At 34.1% G+C, this 23,168-nt stretch overlaps 1 protein-coding gene across 1 annotated transcript; it reads right to left on the bottom strand.

Annotated features, from left to right (window-relative positions):
* Positions 1-20,653: 20,653 nt before the first annotated feature.
* On the bottom strand, positions 20,654-21,304 carry LOC148546296 (uncharacterized). The gene has a single exon (XM_088499177.1). It carries the CDS (start codon positions 21,302-21,304, stop codon positions 20,654-20,656), a length of 651 nt encoding a protein of 216 aa, XP_088355303.1.
* Between the last annotated feature and the right edge of the window lie 1,864 nt (positions 21,305-23,168).

Here is a 23,168-nt window from a genome sequence, read left to right on the forward strand (position 1 = left end):
TTGAATTTCATCAAATTTCATCAAAATTTCACCAAATTTTCACCAAGAATCAATCATATATGCAACCAATTTTTAGCACAGCCAATTTATACAACATTCACACAACTCAAACACAAATAATCAAGATTAATTTCGTGACACCCTACCTGGTTTTGCTGCTCCTAATTCGGTTAGACTTTCAGGTGGTCCTTAAGCACTTTTTCCTCCTAAATCACATCAAGAGCAACTTTAAATCCGAAAACCCTCAACTAACCAAATCTCACTCAGTATGTTAGGAAGTGATTTCTAACCTTAGACTTGCTGTAAATTCACGTTTCTTGGCCCTCAAATCAAGTTAAGCATGATTCCTAAGGAAAAATATCAAGAAAACACATGTTTTGCATGGTTTTCCTTGAAAACCGAATTGAAGAGGGAGGGAGACAGCCATCTCACCTTATTTCCAGCATTGATATGTTATATGGTTATGTAAAGGAAGAAGAGAGGATCATTTTGGTGAAATCAGAATTTTGATTTGAGTTTTAGTTCAGAAGAAATCAAGCTTTGAAGATTAAGTGTTCATGAAGTTTTCTCTCTTTTCTCTCCTTTCAATTTCGGCCACAATGAGCAAATGAGGCAGCCTTGGGGGTATTGGGGGTATAAGGTGAGTTGTGATTGGTTCGCTTGGAGGTGGATTAAAATAATATTAAAATATCTCAAGTGTATAACTACTAAAACTAGATGTATCGGAACACTTGCAAAAACATCTCTAAAAATTATTTTCTGAGCTACTAGCATAAATGACACTAGTAACATATTTATTATAAGAATAAAACATGAATAATGAGACCTTAGCATTGCTAAAGTCATCAGAGAGTGCTGCTGCTAAGCTACACCAGTAAATTGTGAACCCGGTTAAACCGATTTCCTGTTTTTAACTAAAACAGACCAGGTAACCTTATAATATCATTCAAGCATATTCCAATACTAATATAATGATAATATTATACTATTATATCTCTTCTCTCATGAATCAAGTCCGGTTCGTCAAACTGAGACTACTTACGAAAAACCGAATCAAAACTCCTAACCGATACGGTTCAAAAACTAGGTTCTTCGTGACCGCGTTATCGAGCTTGCCTCAGAAAAGATTCTAGCTTAAGGATGACATAATGACAATGAGTATCGAGATACTTGTTGATATAGAAGAGGTGTTCTCTTTACTGATCTTCCGGAGAAATTCGTGCCTTTAGAAAAGATCTCGCGTACTCGAAAATCAGGGTTGTTACCTAAAAAGTGGTTTTCTCTTTTTCTAACAACTCATTACTCACCATTATACTGTCTTCATCAGAACTAGAAATTAAATGAACATTCATAATCATTAGTCTAAAAAAAGCATGGTTTACAAGACCTGAATTTATATAAGCTAAATTATATATATCACTAGCCATTAATGTTATTCTAATTGAGATGAACATTTTGAACTTCATTTTTATTCCAACATCATGTGTGCCATCTCAAACTATACCATATATAGAATACCTATGATATTAGTTCAATTAATCAGCTTATACATACTCGCCATTTTTGTAACTTTGTCAACCACAATATGTCCCCACAGAGTTGTTTTAAAAGGTAATCTCCCAATTACATTTGGTAAGCAGAAAAAATATTATGGGGCAAATTTTAAACAGAATCACTATAACACCCTTATTTTTAGCACCTCATGATCGTACTAAAAGTCCGAGCGCTACTTACCTCTATTCCTTTAATTATATACTATGTTTATTTAATATTAAGCCTTCGCAAATACAAACCAAAACTCTTATTAAGAAAACAAAAGGAGTCTTTATTTTAAATTACTTAATCACAAAAGTATATATATATATATCAAAAGAATAAACGATGAGGAGAAAATAAATTCTAACAACTCAACTCGTAAACTTAATCTTCTATGCTCCTGTAGCTCCACACTAAACCTTCGCACCTGTAGCTAACAAGGGTGGAAATAGGGGGTAAGAACTGGGGAGTTCTTAGTAGGATCGGGGTGAATAGTTAGGTTTATTATCCAAATTTAAAACTCATATTTTTTTATATAAAATTTTGCACAAAACAGTGCTCCATACATTTCATCCTGATCCTACCAATCACAGCCTCTGGCCCATCTCAAATCAACTCGGCCTCTTGCCCAAAATAAATTAACATCAAAACTCAATCACAAAACAGAATCAATCACAAGCACAAACACAATCAGAGAGCAATTACAGCAAGTACAACAAATAACAATTAGACAGAAATCAGCAGATAGGTAAACCAAAATACTTAAGCATACCCAGACAAAGCAAACAAATGCAGTATGATGCATGTCTGTCCTACTGGCCGTGAGCTCACGTATCGGTTACTTTTCCAGAACCCGACACATCCAGTAACTAACCCGGATATCGTCCTCTTGAAAACCAGTGGGTGGTACACCACCACGAACCCCACCTGGTAAGCGGTACACCACCATGAACCCTACCATTACGAGCGGTACACAACCACGAACCTCACAAGATCTTCAATGGGAAAAACAGCACACGTGTGGGCAGTAAATAACCACGATCTCCACAAACACATTCACAACCCGTGGGCGGTAAACAACCACGATCACTATGTCCATCGCGACACTGGACAAGCGGTACACCACCATGATCCTTGCCAAGTCAAAACTCACATTCAGAACCACAATCTTTTAAAATCTTGATCCAGAGCAAGTCCGACTAAGCCACAACCCTTGCATACTGCCCATGTTTTTTCCAAATATCAAAATCTCTTTCTGAAAACAATTCAAATCCATTTTTCCTTCATTAAACTCCTTTTCTTGATAAATCAAATTCAAACATAATACTTTTCTCGATAAAACTCAAAACATAATCATTTCTTTAATAATTCAAAATTAGCAAATATAATTTTTAAAGCTTTTGAAAATCCATTTTGACTCTCAAAATAATCAAAAACCCCAGGTGGCTATTCATACGTAACCGAACCAAAATCTCAAGCAAACAACAATAATTCAACATAAACTTATTCAAACTCAAATAATAGTCAATCAAACCAACATTCACTTATCCATTTCATATTTAACTATTATAAAATTACCAAACCTACCTTCGTACGATATCAAAACAACGAAAGCTCCAGAGAAGCTTTCTGACCGAGCTACTGAAGAGAAAAACGTCAAAAATCGTCTGTACCTCCTAGAACTCTAATTAGTCGAACTCAAGGGGAAGGGGAGCTACGTCACCGTCAACTTCCACCGAAAAAAGTGATGCCAACGTATAGAAGAGGAAGATGCGAACACTTTTATCGGATTAGATTTTTTATTGGAGTTACGGATCTCAAGAAATCAAAGCTAGAAGTTCGAAGGTTTCATGGTTTCTCTCTTCCTCACCCACGGTCTCTCTCTCTCTTTCTTTCTCAAATTTAATTCGGTTAAATGAATGGATGAGGCCTAAGTAAGTTATATATATACATGCCACGTTTCAATTTCTTTTCCTTTGATTATCACTACTAGAAATAGGGTTTTTTCGGACGAATTTTGAGACGAAATTGAAATAAATTTCGAACAAATCAGAGACAAAAAAATTTTTTAAACAAAATTGGGACAAATTTTTTTTATCCTAAAAAACCTTGTTGCTAATTTATTTTTGTTTGAAATTTCGTCCGAAATTTTTTTCAAACGATTTTGTGACAGATTTCGAATAGGCATTTATCTGCTAGATTTCTAACTATTATGATGTATTTTAGATGAATTTTAGACAGATTACCCAACATAAATACAATGTATTTTAGACAAATTTTTTTCGAACAAATTTTAGACAAATCAAATATTTCTTTTCAATTAAATTTTAGACAAATTTAATTTAAAAGAATTTACGTATTTGAAACAAATTTCATACAAAACAAAAAATTATTTTCGCACAAATTTTTTACAAATTTAATATAATATTTCAAACAATTTTCAAACGAAAATAATTTGCTATTTAAAATATTAATATTTTAGAAAATAAATTGTATTCGATCTGCTTTCTATATTAAGACCATCATAATAATTTTTTTCATATTACATCATCGAAATTATAAACACATAATAAAGTCATAAAAAAGTTAAAAAAATATTTATTATTAAAATACTTTTGTCTATAAATGTAATCAAACTAAAATAAGAAAAAAATACTTAAACTAAAACAAAGAAAGCCTTTAAAAAGGTCAAATATCATGAATAAAATAAAATGTACTAACTAATTCACCTAAAAATTCCTTAATCTAAATCAGAAATAACATATACTCCTGACATCAATCACTTATGTTATCATCCTCATCATCACTAGAGCCTATCCCAAGCTCGTCTTTTGTAGGATCAGACAAGGTTGAAGGAAGTGGGAGATTCAACTTTTTATACAAAGCATGAATTGTCTTTTTAGTAGAACCAATTCTTTTCTGTTGAACCTTTAGTTGACGTCCTTGATCTTTTAACTTGTGCTCAGCATCATTCAACTTAACCTTTTGCTCTGACCACTGGAGAATACATAAATCAAAACAAAATGTTAAATTCAAAGACATTGGCAAATGATAGAAAAAGAAAAGTGTTAATAGAGTTGAAGAAAAACTACTAACAGTGTTAATAGGATCAAGAGTTTGTATTGAATCAACAACCATAGCACGAGGGGAAAGAAGCTGAGCTTTCTTCAATATGTCCTAAAAACTAAATTAAGATAAAAAAGCATACAAGTATCTAGACTTCACCATACAGTTCTCGCAAGTTAAGGCTATTACATGAAATAATCGCTTAATAGGACCCAGACAATAATTTCAATAAAAATCCATGTATAAAACAAAAAATAATATAGCAAGAAGAATGCTAGCAGCAAAACTAATCAGAAGAAATCCAGATTTTCACCTCAATATCAGTACTTGAATATAAATATATACCTGATTTAATCCTAAGGCATTCTGCTCTGTTACCAATTTGCTCAAGGCTCTGTCACATGACACGAAACAAAATAAATACAACCAAATTAGAGAAGGTTAATGGACTCTAAACCCAAAGCACAGTCACAAATCAAATGCTAAAATTCAGTGCCCACATCAGGAAAATTAAATATTATCCCAAACTACAAGACCAGGATACAAGAAAGAAACCCAATAAAAGCTAACCTCTTCACCAGACACATAAAACTTGAGATGCTTTGCCTTCACTGCAACCCTTTGCTATCATTGTTGCCATCTTCCAATTAAATTGTGACAATAAAAGAAAGCATTAGTGGTAAGAGTTTTGTATCCTCTTAATTTAAAAGAAATCAAATTGAACTCCTCCCAAGTCCAATCAGCAAAATCTAAAACAAGATAGATAATAATAACATTACAATCCACAATATCGATTCTGTTACAAGTGAGCCAATCATTTCACTTTATTTGTATCCTCTTAATTTATTTTGTGGCATTGCGGATGCGATCCAGAAAGAACTTATTGTATAAATATTGCTCTCATAAAATTTTAGTACCAGAAATAAAATCTCTCACACAAGGACATATTTATAAAGTTTAACTTTAATGCACTTTCAAGTTAAGCAATTTTAGACATGCATTCAATTAGGTAAAGTCACCTAGCAAAAGTAAACTACTTTTTTACATTGATTGCATGAATGAGAATAGTTGTAATTGAGCAACTGTGTAAAAATTTTAGATTTTTGTACCAAAAAATGAATGGTACCAAAAAATGAGGTAGTTAATGGATCATCAAATGAGAAGATTTTTGTTATTGCAAGTGAAGATGAACAGGCCAATGCACAAGTTTGAATGTAGAAACTTAACAGAACTTAACAGAGCCAGAAAGAAAAAAGAAGCAGCAACAAAAGTTAAATACCAGCAACAAATAATCACTCTAAACCCTGAAATCAATAACTATTTCAACAAAAATTCAGAAACATCATACTTAAAAATTAAAAAACAGCAACAGCAGCATAACAAATCCATTTTAATCAACAATTTCAACAACACAAAATCAATGATTTAATTAATTTCAGATTCAGAAATCACAAATCAGATTCAAAATACTGAAATAGACTCAACAGTGATAACACTAAATTAAACAGAGCATTAGCAAGGAAGAAGAGGAACATTAGCAACATTATTTGAACAAAAAATTTAGAAATTAAAAATTTAAAAGTAAGAAGAAGAACCGAGCATTTAGAAACTAAACAGAGCCATCAGTAACCAGAGCAAAATTAAAAGGACCATCAGAGTAACAAAACTTCAAACATTCACAGCAAACTTCAAACCATCAGAGTAACAGATCCAGAACCAAACTTTCAGAGTAACAAAACTTCAAACATTCACAGCAATTAGAAAATAGAGTAACAAAATATTCAGAACCAAACTTCAAGGACCATCAGCAACAGCAACAGATCCAGAACCAACCTTCAAACATTCAGAACAAAACTTCAAACCATCGGCAAGAAGCAGTGAGCAATGGGCAACGAACAGAAGCTGAGGCTAGGGTTTTGAACTTTTTCTTTGGTTGAGAGGACTTGAGGTTGAGTTGAGTTCTGGAGAGTGAAGAAGGAGAGAAGGAGGGCAAGGGGCTCTCAGCGCTACCGAAGCTTTGTTTTTTTCTTTTTTTGTTATAAACGAAACGGCTACAAGACGACGGCGCACAGGACGAAGACGACAGAGGATGGATGCCGAGCGAGGAATAAAAGACCGAAGTGCGACCAGGGGGTTGAGGACAAGACGAAGAGAGAAGCCTCGGAGAACCACGGACGGCAGCAATGGCTCACTCACTCCGTTCGGCGACTGTGGAGACTAGCTAAGGTTTTCTTCCTTTGAATTGGGGAGAATGAAGGAAGGAAAGTTAGGAACGAAATGGTGAGGGGCACAGCACAGAGCAACGCATTTTTTTAACTGAAACGGCGTCGTTTCTGGATAACCGGCCGGTTACCGGTTCGGTCCAACCGGCCAAAAACTGGCCGGTTCAGCGGTTTGCTTCCGGTTCCATGATGAGCGGTTTTAAGTGCAAAACTGAATCGTTTGTATTGCCGGTTCGCGGTCAGACCGGTTCAACCGGCCGGTCCGGTCCGATTTTCAGAACCTTGGTTGCAACAGAGAGGGTGCGAAAGAGAGGGTGCGACGGAGGGCTGCAAGATAGGGATCGGAGAGAGGGCGGGGTGCAAGGGTTCTCAGCAGTAATAAAGGTTCTCAATAGTGATGAAGATGAAGGGATCAGAGAGAGGGCTGGGTGCGAAAGTTTTCATAGCAGTGATAAAGATGAAGGATTAGGTGACGAAAAGCCTTTGATGTATCCATTTATATTTTCTTTTTTTAATTTTTAATATATCTTAATCTTATATGAAAAAAGTATATGATTTTTTTACGTGATTTTTTTATTCTTATTTATTATTTGTATTATTTTTTTAAAAGATTGGATATAATTTATTTTTAAATTTTTATAGATATAATTCTTTTAAATACACTTTGTCTTAAATTTTAAATTATTATAACATAAATAATTAAAAGAATAAATTAAAAAATAATAGACTAATTTAAAATATAAATAATATATATTTATTTATACATATACATATAACCATGTTTCAATTTCATATATATATAAGCCACGTTGTGGCTTTTCTTTCTTTTGCTTTCATATTGGCTTCGGCCAAGTAAATGATTCTTTCTTTTATTCCCTTATCAACCTTAATAATAATAATAATAATAATAATAATAATAATAATAATAATAATTTTTTTATTTATTTTTATTTTTTTAAAATATTTTATTATATTAAAAATTATTTAAAAATTTTAATAGATTTTAAAGTCGAAGTATCATAAAATTTAATTTAATTCTTTTTAAAAAAATATTTTTTTTAAAATAAAATAATAAATCATGAAGAACTCATTATTTTATTTTTCAAAAACTCGGGTGTTATAATCACGCATATATTATATATACATATATCATAAATCGTAAGTCAAGGAATGGAGCTGTCGTACTAATATTAAACTGCCAAACTTACATTGAACCACAAGATCATATATCTTTGAACTGAAAGAATAATTATCACTCTGAGTTTAGGACTTATGTAAAACCAAAAGTTACATATTCATGTCTATGCTATACAACAACAATATACTTCGGGTAGCAAGCAGTAACCACTTGGGAAAGATTCAATGTAAGCAATCATCTAGATGTGAAATTGAAGAACATAGTGAATAGAAAAAAGTTAAAGAAGAGAGAAAATACTTACCAAATTTAGGAGGAGAATTGGAATCTGGAGAATGATTCAGATTGCAATTGAGATCACAAAGCCTTGATCGGGAAGAAAAATATGATTCGTGGCATGATTAAGGCTAATAATTGGGATAAACTTGAATGATAAGAGAACGGGGAAGAAATTCAATCTCGATCGTGAAAAAGATGAAGTGTAGAAAAAGGAGATGCGATGGAAGTGGTTTTTCATCGTGATGAACCAGTGTGATTTAATCTCAAATTCATGCTCAGGAACGTGAAAAGGAAATAAAAAATAATATATCAGTATAATTTTCACAGGTTTACATAATTAGTGACATTTGAATTTAGCTTTTCTTCTTTTTGTAAGAAAAAAATATATTTTTTAACATTTATTTCGCAAATGTTATTAAAAATATAATTTAATTGGTATAGCTAACATTTTAGAAAAATGTTAGATGAAAAGTATTAGTAAATGGCTAAATTCTAGTAGTGAGAATGCAACCATGGTGATGTGCTTCATTAACGTAATTACTATATTACTTTTTGCTCCATGCATTCCCCACTTCCTCCTTACCTAACTCCTCACAATTCATCAATTGAAATTTTCAATAATCAAATCAGGTCCGGGTAATTGCAGAGCTGAGATGCTCAGCCTCCTTCGGCCACGCTCCACCTTTTCGGTCATCGACCACCAACACAACCACCTTTCCAACGACGACGAGGAACACGATCGCCACTCCCTCAAAGACTGGTATCATCTCTTAGGGTATCTCTCCTTCTTCTTCAGCAATGACCCTAGGATTTCCAATTCCCTCCTTTCCCCATAGATCTCACTCTTCTATGCCTTGTATTCAAGTGCAACAATAGAAGTAAATTGTGGCCCCACTAATAGCAGTGCAGTGACAGATTGTGGGACAACCATTGGTGGTTGTGCCCAAGTTCTTCTCCTTAAGTTCAAAGAAAATGATCATGATGGTGATATGTTTTTGTGGGAGAAACATTACTAGGAGTAACACAATGGTATTTTTGATTGAAGGATGATATTAAAACTAAATTGAACTTTAGAGACGAATTTAAATACAAAAAAAAATGGGAAAGTGTTTAATTTTTAGGCTAAATCATATATAGAAAATAAGATCGTACTTAACCCTTAAAATATTGTTCAGTTAGAAAGTTCCTTGTAACATAAAGGCTTGCAAGTTCATTTTAATAGAGAATGAATCTATTTTTATTGTCCAAAATTGTTGAATTTTAAAGATCAAATTAGGAATGTATATTATTGGAAAACAAAAAATAATTGCTTTCTTTGAAAAGTAATTTAATTCAAAAGCAAAAAAATATCTCCAAACCATATATGAAATAACGAACTTTCATTCGATATCTGATAGATGACTTGTACCTAGAAAATTATAATTAAATTTAAAAACATAGAACACATCAAATAAAGAAAAAAAAGTTGAGAAGCATTCTTATTACCAAGGTTCGGAAAACCGGACCGGTTATCAAATCGCTCTAGCTACTGGTTCACTGGTTTATTGGTCTAACCGGTTCAACCGGTGGTTCAACCGGAAAAACCGTTTTAGAATAAAATAATAAATAAATTATATATAAACATCATAAAATATAATTATAGTCTAATATAAATCTTAAATATCTTCCAAATTTAAAACATATGAAATGTCAACCAAATCCATATGATCTTATCAAAATACAAAGTTAAATAGTGAAAAGAGCAATGGTGCAAACAGCAACAATACAACTAGAAATAATCATTAATCACTTCTAAATTAATTCAAAACAGTAGCATAACAAATAATCACCCCTAAATTCAAAACAGCAGCATAACAAAATCACTAACAACAGTAGTCCTAGGAGGAACATCCTTAATCACCACAGAACCAGTACCAATCTTAGCACATTCACCAACCTTAATGTTCCCCAAAATACAAGTCTCTGCACCAATCAAAACCCCATCACCAATCTTAGCACATTCACATGAAGAATTCAAAATAAGATCACATATAAATATGCTTGGTTTAGTAACTTGTTCTTGCCATTCAGGTCTCAACTACCTCAATTTTCTTTAGATAATGTACAAATGATGCTTTTAAAAATCTTCTAATTCAATAATACATACTTGATACTTCTTCCACCTTGTGGCTCCCTTTCTACCAACTTGGACATCATAACACATGCTTGCTCTTAATTGCTCTCAGCATTGACACCAAGGAACCAAAAACATCAAAGCATTCTATTTCTAACCAATATTTCATCCTAGCCATAAATATTACTACAACACTACCTACAGCACAATAAATGCACCAAAGGTCAACAATTCAACAACAACATTAAAGTGTACGAATAGAGACATATACTGAGGTATAAACTTGGATCATACCTAATCATGGAGGAGTGACAATGGTTTATCAGTGTCACTCTCGGATAAGCCATTATCAGGAGTAATCTGTAGCTTGGGACACTTGAAGGGATACCCAGGTAAGCATCTATAAAGAGAAAGAGTGAAAGACACAGAAGGGCCAATTTAATATCAATTCACCATAAAAAAAATTTAAAAATAAACAAAAATAATAACAAAAACTATCTTAAATCCTGTTGAATGTCAAACCATTAACATCAACATATGAATTGACAACAAAGGTGCAAAAGACGATAATGCAGTAATCAAATAATCAATTATCACAAGACCTTCAATAATCAGCAAAATCACAACACACAAAACAGGAACATAGCAGAACCAGAGCTCATCAGTAATCAAATAATCATTGAACAGGACATAAAAAAATGCAGAAGAAGTGAGCAGTGAACTGACCTTTGAAGTTTAGGGCTTTGGGCTCCGGGGCTCGACGAACAGACGGCGTCAGTGGCTCGACGGACAAACGAACAGAAGCTGAGGCTAGGGTTTTGAACTTTTTCTTTGGTTGAGAGGACTTGAGGTTGAGTTGAGTTCTGGAGAGTGAAGAAGGAGAGAAGGAGGGCAAGGGGCTCTCAGCGCTACCGAAGCTTTGTTTTTTTCTTTTTTTGTTATAAACGAAATGGCTACGAGACGACGGCGCGCAGGATGAAGACGACGGAGGATGGATGCTGAGCGAGGAAGAAAAGACCGAAGTGCGACCAAGGGGTTCAGGACAAGACAAAGAGAGAAGCCTCGGAGAACCACGGACGGCAGCAATGGCTCACTCACTCCGTTCGGCGACTGTGGAGACTAGCTAGGATTTTCTTCCTTTGAATTGGGAAGAATGAAGGAAGGAAAGTTAGGAACGAAATGGTGAGGGGCACAGCACAGAGCAACGCGTTTTTTTAACTGAAACGGCGTCGTTTCTGGATAACCGGCCGGTTACCGGTTTGGTCCAACCGGCCGAAAACCGGCTGGTTCAGCGGTTTGCTTCCGGTTCCATGATGAGCGGTTTTAAGTGCAGAACCGAATCGTTTGTATTGCCGGTTCGCAGTCGGACCGATTCAACCGGCCGGTCCGGTCCGGCTTTCAGAACCTTGCTTATTACAAGAATATTGGTTATGTATTACCAACGAATTTACCAGTAGTCGAGGTGCCATTAACCAGTTTTTAGTAAAAGTATATGTCAAATTTCCATTGTTAAGAAAAAGTCACTCAGATAAAGATGTTAAAAAGCTTTTTTTAGATATTTTTTAATAATTAAAATTCAACACATATAACTAATTAAACTGTGCTTTTTTTATTAAAATTAGACCAAACAGATTAATTTAGCCGAAAAACTAATAAATTAAATTTTGAATTGATCTAAATTAATTTTTTTTATAAAAAATGACTATAATATCCCTATTATAAAAAATAACTAAGATCTCCCTATTATATATATATATATATATATATATATATATATATATATATATATATATATATATTAATTTTAAAAATTTTAAATCCTAATTCTATAACGGCAAAGAAAAAAATGGCTAAAATATTAGGATTCTCAAAATTAATATATATAATAAGAGTATTTTAGTCATTTTCTATAATAGGGGTATTATAGTCATTTTTTATAAAAAAATAATATTAATATAGACCAGTTCAAGATTTGATTCACTATTTTTTCAGTCAAACTAATTTGTCTAGCTTAATTTTGATAAAAATAACACGGTTTAATCGATTATATGTGTTAAATTTTAATTATTAGAAAATATCTTAAAAAAAACGTTTTAGACGTCTTTATCTAAACGACTCTCTTACTAAAATTCTATCTTTTTTATCTTTGTTCCGATGTTTCAACAAAAAATAAAATATATTAGCAATACTTTGACCATCAGTAAAAAATATTAAAAAAATACAAATTAATAAATAAATAAATTATACTAACCCTAGTCGTCGATAATACTCAATAAATTTTAGGTATTTAAATTTTAAAAATATTTTAAAATAGTTCCTTATATATGTGTCAATGTGTGTATGTGTGACAGACATACCTATGGCTCTGTTTGGTAACAAAGACACAGAGTAATGGACAAAAACATAAAGACATACCAATACATAGATATAAATATACACAAAAAATTTTTATTGTGTTTAGTAACAATATACACAACAATACACTAATTTACATTCATATCAACATATCAAATTTATCCTCAGCAGTAACACCATTATCACCAGCACTATCAACATCTACAATCACCACCATCATCTATAACCATCATTAATACTAATATCAGATTCATCATCATCATTTACATATAATTAACAAAAAAATTGTGATAAATTTCTTAGCAATAATCATTTATTTATCTCAAAAAAATGAGAGAGAAAGGCAAGACAGTAATTACAGTAACAATAAACAAAAATTTAAAAAAAATAAAGAGATTGAGAGATTGTGCTGACGACAATAGAAGGGCAGAAGAAGACAGTAGCGACTGTAAGTAACTGGAAGGCGAATAGGCACGGCGCTGCGAGTGTTCCTATGTTGGGAGGGGTGGGCGCTGCGAGATGCTAGGTCGCGAGAGGTGGATGACGATGACACTGTGAGTTGCTGAGTCGCGAGAGGTGGACGATGACAGTTCTGCGACGACGCCGCGACTTGCTATCTCGTTACAGCTAAACGGCGACGCCACTGCGATTTTACTGTTATGTGAGAACTGCATGGCGACGGCGCTACGACTGTTGTAGTGGTAGGCGACAGATCTGGATGAGTGGCAAAGAGTGGAGACAGTGGCGGTGGCAGAGGGAGGAATGATGGAGGGAAGAGGGTAGTGACAGAAGAAGATAAAGGAGGGAGGAGCGATGAAGGAGGGACACAACAATAGAAGAATGAGGAGGATGGAGGAAGAAGGGAAGAGGAAGAAGGTACCTGGATGTTGACAGATTTCTGGCTTAACAAACAAACGATAGACATGTACTATCATATTTATGGTAGTGTTTGGTTGGTGTCCATGTCTTATTGAGACATGGACACGGTGACACATGTCTGTTGTTTGGTTTGGTGAGACACAGATTTTCAAGGACACGGGAAGACACAGATGGACACGGAGACATTAAATTTGTGTACCTCCAATTTGGTGAGACACTGAGACACAACTTGTGAGACACTGATTTTTTACTCTTTTACCCTTATTGAATTTTTAAAATTTGTCATCTTATCTCCCCAAATTTTTTTTTCTCTTCCTCTTTTAGATTCTACAACCAAATTTATCCTTTTATTTTCTTTAAGAAAAAAAAATTGTTCATTTAATTTTTTTATTTATTTAAATTTTGATTAATCTTTAATAGATTCTGAACTTTAGTTTTTTATTTTTTTAAAAAAAAAAATATATATTTAATATTTGAATGATAATTTAAGATAATATTAGAAAAAATAAAAAATATTAGAAAAAATAAAAATTCAATGGTGATGATATGCAGTGTTTGGAATAATGGGTATACAATGATAGTGATAAAACTTATGGTTGAATGAAGGGTAATTCAGTCTTTTTTAAATATGTATGTCTTGTTCCTTATTTTTATTAAACACAATACATAGACACAAATATTTTATGTCCATGTCTTTAGTGTCTATGTCTTTGTGTCTATGTCTCATCATATACATCAACCAAACGGAGCCTATGTGACTATATTTTTGGTGTACATGGACACAAACCAACGTTACCTATATGTGTGCATACTATACTTCTATAGTGCCTATAAAATTAAATGGGATAAAATAATCTCTCTTTCATTTCTAAAAAAGGTTTTTCTTTTTTTCTTAGTGTCTTTTAATTAATCCGGCAGACTAAAAATTAAGTTGTTACGGATTGGAGCACTAATATTTTCTTAAAGATTCTTACTTAATCAAAACCTAACCTCTGAGTCCAAACTTTTCTTTTCTTTTTTTTTTTTTTTTTGGCTCTGAAACTTTTCGCTGAGATAGCCAATCAGTACGGAAAAAAAATATAGGTAGCTGTATTTATAACAGCCTGATGCCCAATAATCAATCCTAATCACAGCAATATATATTTTCCGCTTTAAATCCTGAATATGCAAACTGATATAAGACCAATATGGGAAATGGGCATAACGATCCCAGACTCAAACAAAGAACCATGCTCCATGATCCCCAATAACAGTGATAGCAAGCTAATCTTTTGATTCTTGGGAAGCAGAATACTCAAAATCAAATGACGGCCCAAAGAATTTTGATGGTGAGTGCTTTAATAAAAATAGTTTATTTTTTTCTCAGATAAGAAATGATAAATGGACATTTATTGGCCTCCTCAAAGCTGCACCCAAATTCCAAACGTTGATTTAATCCAACAGATAGGAACCCATATAGTTTTCCTGACCAAAAAACATTCTCATATAGTTTTGTCTGGAGATATGTGAGTTTGTAAAGGAATGTTTACGATATTACCAAAAAAAAAAAAGGAATGTTTACGATTTGAAGTTGCTCAATCCATCTTAAAATAATAATAATAATAATGATTTTTAAAAATTACGTTGATGTGACATTGTAACTCATCATTTAATCTTTTAATTAAGTGATTAGGAATTAGAATAAAAAAATTCAAAAATACAGAAAATAAAAGGATTCTAAACATTCAAATCTTTAAAATTCTTTCTAATAGTTGACCCCCACGATAAAAAAGGATTAATTTTAATTTATATATTATATACAAACACACAAAACTTTGTCTCTTTCGGTAAATGGAAATCTATGTAATTTGCTGTCTTTAATTGTTGAATATATCCTCCCAGCAAAGATGGTGATTGAAATAGATGGCAATGCAATAATACAGCACAAAAACTTGTAGGATGGTATATTACGATGCAACAACTAATTCATGCACGTGAAGGAATCAATTACCTAAAACATAAAATTATGTCTAACTAACCAATTGTTTTCATGATGATGTTACTTTTGAAAGATTACCAAAACAATATTTGATAAGATTCGCAACAAGTTTTGAGCAATTTTTTCCCCAACTTTTAATCAAGTAAAATAACATAGCATAGCATATCTATATTGAAATAAAGTAATAACTATGCATGGTAGATATGGGAAGATACGTCGGTAGCTATTTTGATTTTATGTTTTATTGAGGACCAATAATCTAAACTTATATTTGAGAGATAAAGTATCCAATTATCCATATTTCAAGAGAGAATATATGAATTCTTTCAAGATAAGAGAGTAGAGTTAACATAATCTCCTTCGGATCATTACTCAGATTTTACGTACAACTGAATATATAGAAAATTAAATCTATATTTGAATCTTAATAATAATCACTTAAATTCGCTTCTATCCTCATCTGAGGATGTTGGATTTCAAAATCCTCCAACTTGAATAAAAGTATGCTATACAGTATAGGCACATAATCCAAATATTAGTGTCAAGTGCCAATGAATATTGATCGAACTATATATCTACTATATTGATTGAACACGTGTCTAAATAATAATATAGGCATATCTGTTATATATTTTATATTTGAATGAAAAGGATTCTAATAAAAAAATGTGTAAATTTTATAATTTGAAAATATGTTGAGTAGCTTTTCCAATGGAAAACGATCTATCTATCAACCACTTTTTTTAATATTTTTTTAAAAAAAAATGTTTTTACACTAAAAAAATAAGGGGTTTATCCACCGAAAAAACTGTGGCTAAACTCCAAGATAACGGTAGCAACCATGCATTGGTCACGAAAAAATATTTATGGATTTGTCACGATTTTAGAGTTATTAGCCACAATTTTAAACATTGTGAAGGCCTTCGAATAGCCACGATTTGTATATCATTGCTTACACATAATGCTATGGCCCTATAAAATAATTAAATCGAAAAGTATCATTCTACCACACTTCATTGTTAACTAATTTATGCAGGCTGGATTTTTTAGCCACAATTTTTTTTTGTGACTAACGTCGGATTATTTAATTACACTATTTTTGTGGCTAACTCGCACTATTTTTTACATATAATTCGTGGTTAATTTGTGCTAATTTGTTATATTTTTTCCGTAACTACCTTGTTTTTTTTTTAAATTTGTAGACTTTGTTTTAGTTTGACCGCCCCTAATTCAACAGTTTTATTAAATTAAAATTATATTTATATATAATATTAATAACAAAAATAAAACTTTTTAAATATATAATATTTAATATTTTTTAATAATAATAATAATAATAATAATAATAATAATAATAATAATAATAATAATAATAATAATAATAATAATAATAGTCTAAACTTTGTATATAATAAAAAATAAGAAAAATTTTAACATAAATTAAAAAATTCTAACATATTCTAAAATAAATTATATATAAAATTTTAATTATGGGATTTATTACTGTGTAATATATTACTGAGATATGTTACTGTTACAAACCCAAAAATACGTTTAGATTTATCAAAACCTATGAGACATACAGCATTACTAAAACTACACGCCCTACATTTTCAGCACCAAAGACCTTTTCAATTTATAGTGTTGCTCTACGCGCCATTATACTCAGAAACCGTACCAATAAGTTCGCGTCATTATCTCGACCTTGTTCATGGCCATCATATTCCATCATGACTTTTTCATCCTTTTTCAAATGTCAAACTTAAATTGCGGTCATTTTGCGAATTGTGATTTCTCCAGTAGAAGTGTCTACAACCGAATGCAAAATTGAATAAAAGAAATAAATCAAATATTAGAACTAAAAAAATTACGTATAAAAGACTGAAATTGCATATACCTTTGATATTCACAACTAAAGGGTCATTATAATCTTTTTTTTTATAGATGCAATTGGTTGAGACTTATTTCATCCAAACCTTCTGCAAATTCTTCATTGTTGTTGATATTCTGTGGTTATCGTAGTTCTGTTAGAAGGACCTCTCCTAAATTATTATGTTTTTGCTTCACAATAAAATCTGCTAAAAAAATTCTACTAGAAGGGTCTCTCCTAAATTATTACGTTTTTGTTTCACGATAAAATCAGCTAAAAAAACCAAAATAAAGAAAGAAAGTCAGTATTATGGATTTGGAGAATATTGTATCATACTATAGGGTTCATGTAGTATGGTTAAAGAAAGTGCTCTTAGGTGCTACAGAAAAAGTAGGAGCCAAAAGACGACCTAAATAAAAGTGATGGGAAGTTATATTGGACTTTTTCCGTGATTACTTTAACTCTCCGAAAAAAAACTACATTAAAAGTTAAGCGCCACTTTTTTTTTCAAAGATAAATATTATTTTATTAATATAAAATAAAAGTGTTTCCATAAGGAAGTACAAAAGAATTGGGTATTCCCATTTATCACCAATTGTGACTGAAAGACTAAGAGCTTAAAGAAGAGTAAAGTAAGAGTAAAGAAAATTAGTAGCATCTATCAGGTATGGTTCACGAGTTCACGCACTAAATTGCTGGCTTCTTTCACTATCTCTGGTGCCGGGCTTATTACCTTCTCAGAAACACACCGATTTCTCGCTTTCCAAGTGCTCCAACATAGCGCCGCTATGAGGAGGGTCTTTTGTCTACCGTCGAATTGAGCCGCTGCCCAGGATAAGACTCGTTGCCACCAATTGAAAAAAGTTTCTTCTTCTCTCATCCATAGGTCAGGGGTTATTAAGCTTAGGCTCCATATTATTGAAGACAGGGGGCATTGGAACAAAGCATGAGAAATTGATTCAGCCTTCAACATGCATCTTGGACAAGTGGTAGGAGTGGATGCGAACCGGCTGTGAACTTGTTGCAACACCGGAAGCTTTTCATGAAGACTTTTCCATAGAAAAATCTTAATTTTATATGGTAATTTCAACTCCCAAATGCTATTCCAGACTTTGTTGTGTATGTTCTGGGGCCTCAATGAAGTAGGAGAATGAAAGAATCCATAAGCAATTTTGTATCCTGACCCAACTTCATATATACCAAATTTTGTCCAGCACCAATTAACTTCATCCTCCTCCTCTATTGGTTTGATTGAAAAAATTTTATTGCATATATCAACTGAAAAAATCGACTCAATCAGATTTCTATTCCAGCTTCTATCAGGATTTAGTAATGCACTAACGTAATACACTTGCAGATTTGGCGGGATTGTGAGTGCATTTTGAGGGACATTAAGGGGCACTGGTGGTGGGAGCCAGGGGTCATGGAAGATGTGAACATTAGTGCCAGAGCCTATTTTCCATAACAAGCCTTTCTCGATCACCTTGCGCCCTTCAAGAATACTTCTCCAACCCCACGACGGTACACTTCCTATCTCTGCATATAGAAAATCTGTATATCTGAAATATTTAGCTTTGAGCATTCTTGATATAGTAGAATTAGGGTATTTCATTAGACGCCAACATTGCTTGCCCAATAAAGCCAAATTTTGCGCCCTTAGATCCTTGATCCCCAGCCCTCCATCTTTCTTCGGTCTCGTCATTGTGTCCCATTTAATCCAAACCATTCTTCGTTCTGCGCCTTTTTGACCCCACCAAAATTGCGAGAGCATGCTATGAATCTCAGTCAACAGCGTGTCCGGGAGCTTGAAACAAGAGAGTGTATAAATAGGAATCGCCTCCCCTACCGCTCTCAATAGCGTGTGCCTGCCACCTGATGACAATAGACTTCTTTTCCAACCCATAATCCTCTTCTGAACTTTATCCTTGATAGCTCCAAAGGTTGCTTTCTTTGATTTTTGAACTATAGAGGGCAGTCCCAGGTATTTGTCTTGTGCTCCGATATGTTCAATATTTAGTATCTGAGCAACTGCTAGTCTTGTGTTCTGAGGTGTGTTGTGACTGAAAAAGATAGCCGACTTATTTAAATTGACTTTTTGCCCACTGAAATCCTCATAGGTCTCTAGCAATTCTAGAATGCTTTTGCTTGTTTTAGGTGCGCTCTTGCAAAAAAGGATTGAATCATCAGCAAACAAAAGGTGATTAACTGTTTGGCATCTCCGATTAACTTGAACTCCTTGAATTAATCTGTTTTGCTCTGCCTTGTATAGCAAGAAGGAAAGTCCTTCTGCACAAAAAAGAAAGAGATATGGAGATAGGAGGTCACCCTGTCGGATGCCCCTATTTGGCCTAAAATAGCCAAAAGATTGACCTTCCACAATAACAGAGTAAGAAACAGTCGTTACCAATTCCTTAGTCCAGTTAATCCATTTAGCATCAAACCCCAGCTTATCCATAATATACCATAAAAAATGTCATTCAACCCTATCATAAGCCATGCTCATGTTTAGTTTAATAGTCATCTCATGCTCTGCCCCACTTCTCTTATTTTTCAAATAGTGCATACATTCGTGGGCAATTAGAATATTATCTGAAATGAGTCTTCCTTTGAGAAACGCACTCTGATTTGAACTTATAATTTTATTCATAATACCTTGTAATCGGTGCACCATAACTTTAGAAATAATTTTATACATAACTGAAGACAAACTGATCGGTCGTACCTGAGTCATGTCACTGGCATCTGGTACCTTTGGAATCAAACAAATTTGAGTATGATTGAAGCTTTTTAAAATTCTGCCACTGTGAAAGAAACTTCTCACTGCCTTAAAAACGTCACCTCCAACTATATCCCAGAAAAAGTGAAAAAACTTAGCTGTAAACCCGTCATCACCAGGAGCACTCTGAGCATGAACACTAAATGTAGCTCTTTTGACCTCGTCCATAGTTACTGGCCTTTGGAGCCTACGGTTCATGGAAGCTGTAACCTTACACTCCAAATCCTCTAAGTATGGATTCGGATCAGCCGCACAAGAAGAAGTAAAAATATCGCAAAAGTAGTCATCAGCTACCTTTGCAATATCCTCCGGTTTCGATACAATCTCATTGTCCCTCCCCACTAATCTCCAAATTATGTTCCTTCGCATCCTTGATTGAAATTTTTGGTGAAAGAATCTAGTGTTCTGATCTCCTTCTTTTAGCTACTTGATTCTAGATTTTTCTCACCAATAGCTCTCTTCTTTCAAATATGCCAGCTCCAACTTCTCCTTCAAACTGGTAACCTCCTCTCCCCCATTGATTCCAGCCACCCGCAACTCCTCTAGTTTAGCTTGAAGGTCCTCAATTTCTTTCCGGGAGTTTGCTTTGTGAGTTTTCTGCCATTGAACTAGTCTATGTCTACAAACTTTCAACTTTTGGGCCAAAGAGAACATAGCCGAGCCTACAACTTCCATTCTCCACACTTCATTGACAATTCTCTTGACATCCTCTTCTCCACACCAACGTTCCTGGTATTTAAACCGCCTTTTACTATGCCAGGATTGAGGTTCGGTTTTCATCAAAATTGGAGCATGATCCGAGCCTGACTCTGTGAGCCTGTGCACCACTGCATTCGGAAACTTCAACTTCCATTCCATCCCAACTAAATAGCGATCAAGCCTCTCCTTCACCAAATCCTTTCCTTGTCTTCGATTTGTCCACGTGAAAGGGTGCCCCACCATTCCAATATCCACTAATTTGTTACTGTCAATAAAATTAGTGAATGTTGCAATGGTGGTTGCTGATTTTTGGCCTTCACCCTCCTTTTTCGCTTGGCTTGTTATAGCATTAAAATCGCCTGCTATTACCACTTTTCCTTCCAGGTGTTGGCTCATTGCTGTAAGCTCCTCAAACTGTAAGGATCGAATTTGTTCTGAACAACTCAAATGGACACTAATGAACGCCCATACCTCACTGCTTCCGACTTCCTTAATTTTGGCTGCCACAAAGAATTCTCTACTGCTAATAATTTGAACACTGATGTTGTCCTTCCAAGCTAGCACAAGTCCTCCTGCCACTCCTGTCGGGTTAACAATATGCCAGTTTTCGTAGCCGCATACCCGAAGTTTTGCTTCCACCTATCGAGATTGGTTCTTTGTTTCACTTATAAACACAATCTCGGGGGAGTGGGATTTACAGATCCCTTTTAAGGTGTGAATTGTTAGGGGTCTCCCCAAACCCCGACAATTCCAAACTATAGTTCTCATGGCGCCTTGGGTGCCATTTGTAGGCTGGCACCCTCCACCATCTGTTCAACTGCATTTTCATCCTCTGTTCTTGCTTTCTTTGTAGATCCTTCAGCTATACCACTCATCAACCTTTTTTTTGGGTTCACTTTTAGTATCTGACTCTGCAGCACCTTGTCTTGCTAATCTTTTCCACTTCCTACCTTTTTTCTGTGGTGAGACATTGCCCAATAGCGAATTGCATAAGCTGCCCTTCATCCTCCTTGGTATTGGACTGGCCAGCTATGATAACCTCCATGCATTCTGTTCTAGAATTGGCTGATTGAGGTGACTCAGGTGCTGCCCTATTACCAGTGTCTTGTGGTTTCAAACTTTGTTTCCCTTCTTGCATTGACATCCCTGCAAATTCTTCCAATAAGCAGTTTAAGACCGATTTTTTCTTACATTGAGTGGCTTTATTCTGGTTTTGGGTTGAGTTGTTGAATGTTCTTTCTCCTTCAGAGTAGATTCGCGTTCCCACTTGGCTAGCTTTAACCCATTCGCCAATGTCATCCTCTTTTACCATATCACTCTCTGTGTCCTTCAGCAGATCATGGCAGTTTTTCACCTCGTGCCCCAATTTTGCGCAATAGGTACAGAACTTTCCAAGTCTCTCATAGCGCAGTGCCACTTCTACCTCCTTTTTATTAGGTCCTACCACTATTAACTGATCTCTCACTTGCCTGACAGCATCAATATTGATTTTGGCTTTCACAATCCTAGTTTTTCTACTTCGCATCTGAAATTTACCTACCTCCAACACTGTGCCCAGATTCTCTCCCAATTTACGTCCAACTTCGAGGGTTTTAAACGATTCTGTCAAACCCCAAAATTGAACCCAAACTGGAAAATTGGAAATAATCTCTTCATCACAGTTCTGATCTTCCTTCCATCTCTTGACATGGAGCACATAATCTTTGAATAGCCATGGAGAACCACGTTCAACACGCAAGACATCCATTTCTTTATTAAAAAAGAATTGGAAGGAATTATCCCCTTTGTCACTCACGCTAAATCCTTCCGGGTTTTCCCATATAGCCTTTAAAGCATTCCCCATGGTTCCAATTGAGAAGGTTTTGGAAGCAAAGAGTCTGCCATAGAGACTATTAGAGCAAGCGTTAATACCTTCTGATATGTCTGCCTCTTCCAGTAGAATCACATTCCTACCTCCTTTCCGGTTGTCTTCCTCGATCCAATCTTCATCCCTCGTTGTCTCAGCCATGTTGATTACGTAGACTTGTATTGATATTTAATTGATGTTGATAATGTAGCCTTGACGGCACTAGAAACTCCGTTAAGAAACCCTAACAGAGCACTAAGAAATCCTAACAGAGCACAAAACTCTCTCTTTCACTCATGCAAACATAATTTCAAATTTAAAAATTCAGCATAATCATTGTTGTTTAGGTCGTCTTTTAACTTTTTTTTTAATCTTAAAAATATTTTTTTCTATTCTACTTGTTATCTACTAAAT

This window comes from Arachis ipaensis, chromosome B9 (genome assembly GCF_059453495.1).
Source record: "Arachis ipaensis isolate K30076 ecotype BB chromosome B9, ASM5945349v1, whole genome shotgun sequence".
Classification (NCBI taxonomy): domain Eukaryota; kingdom Viridiplantae; phylum Streptophyta; class Magnoliopsida; order Fabales; family Fabaceae; genus Arachis; species Arachis ipaensis.

Bases quoted from the DNA above. Each gene is read 5' to 3' on its own strand.
- LOC148546296 (XM_088499177.1), bottom strand. From the start codon at position 21,304: ATGAGCCAACACCTGGAAGGAAAAGTGGTAATAGCAGGCGATTTTAAT.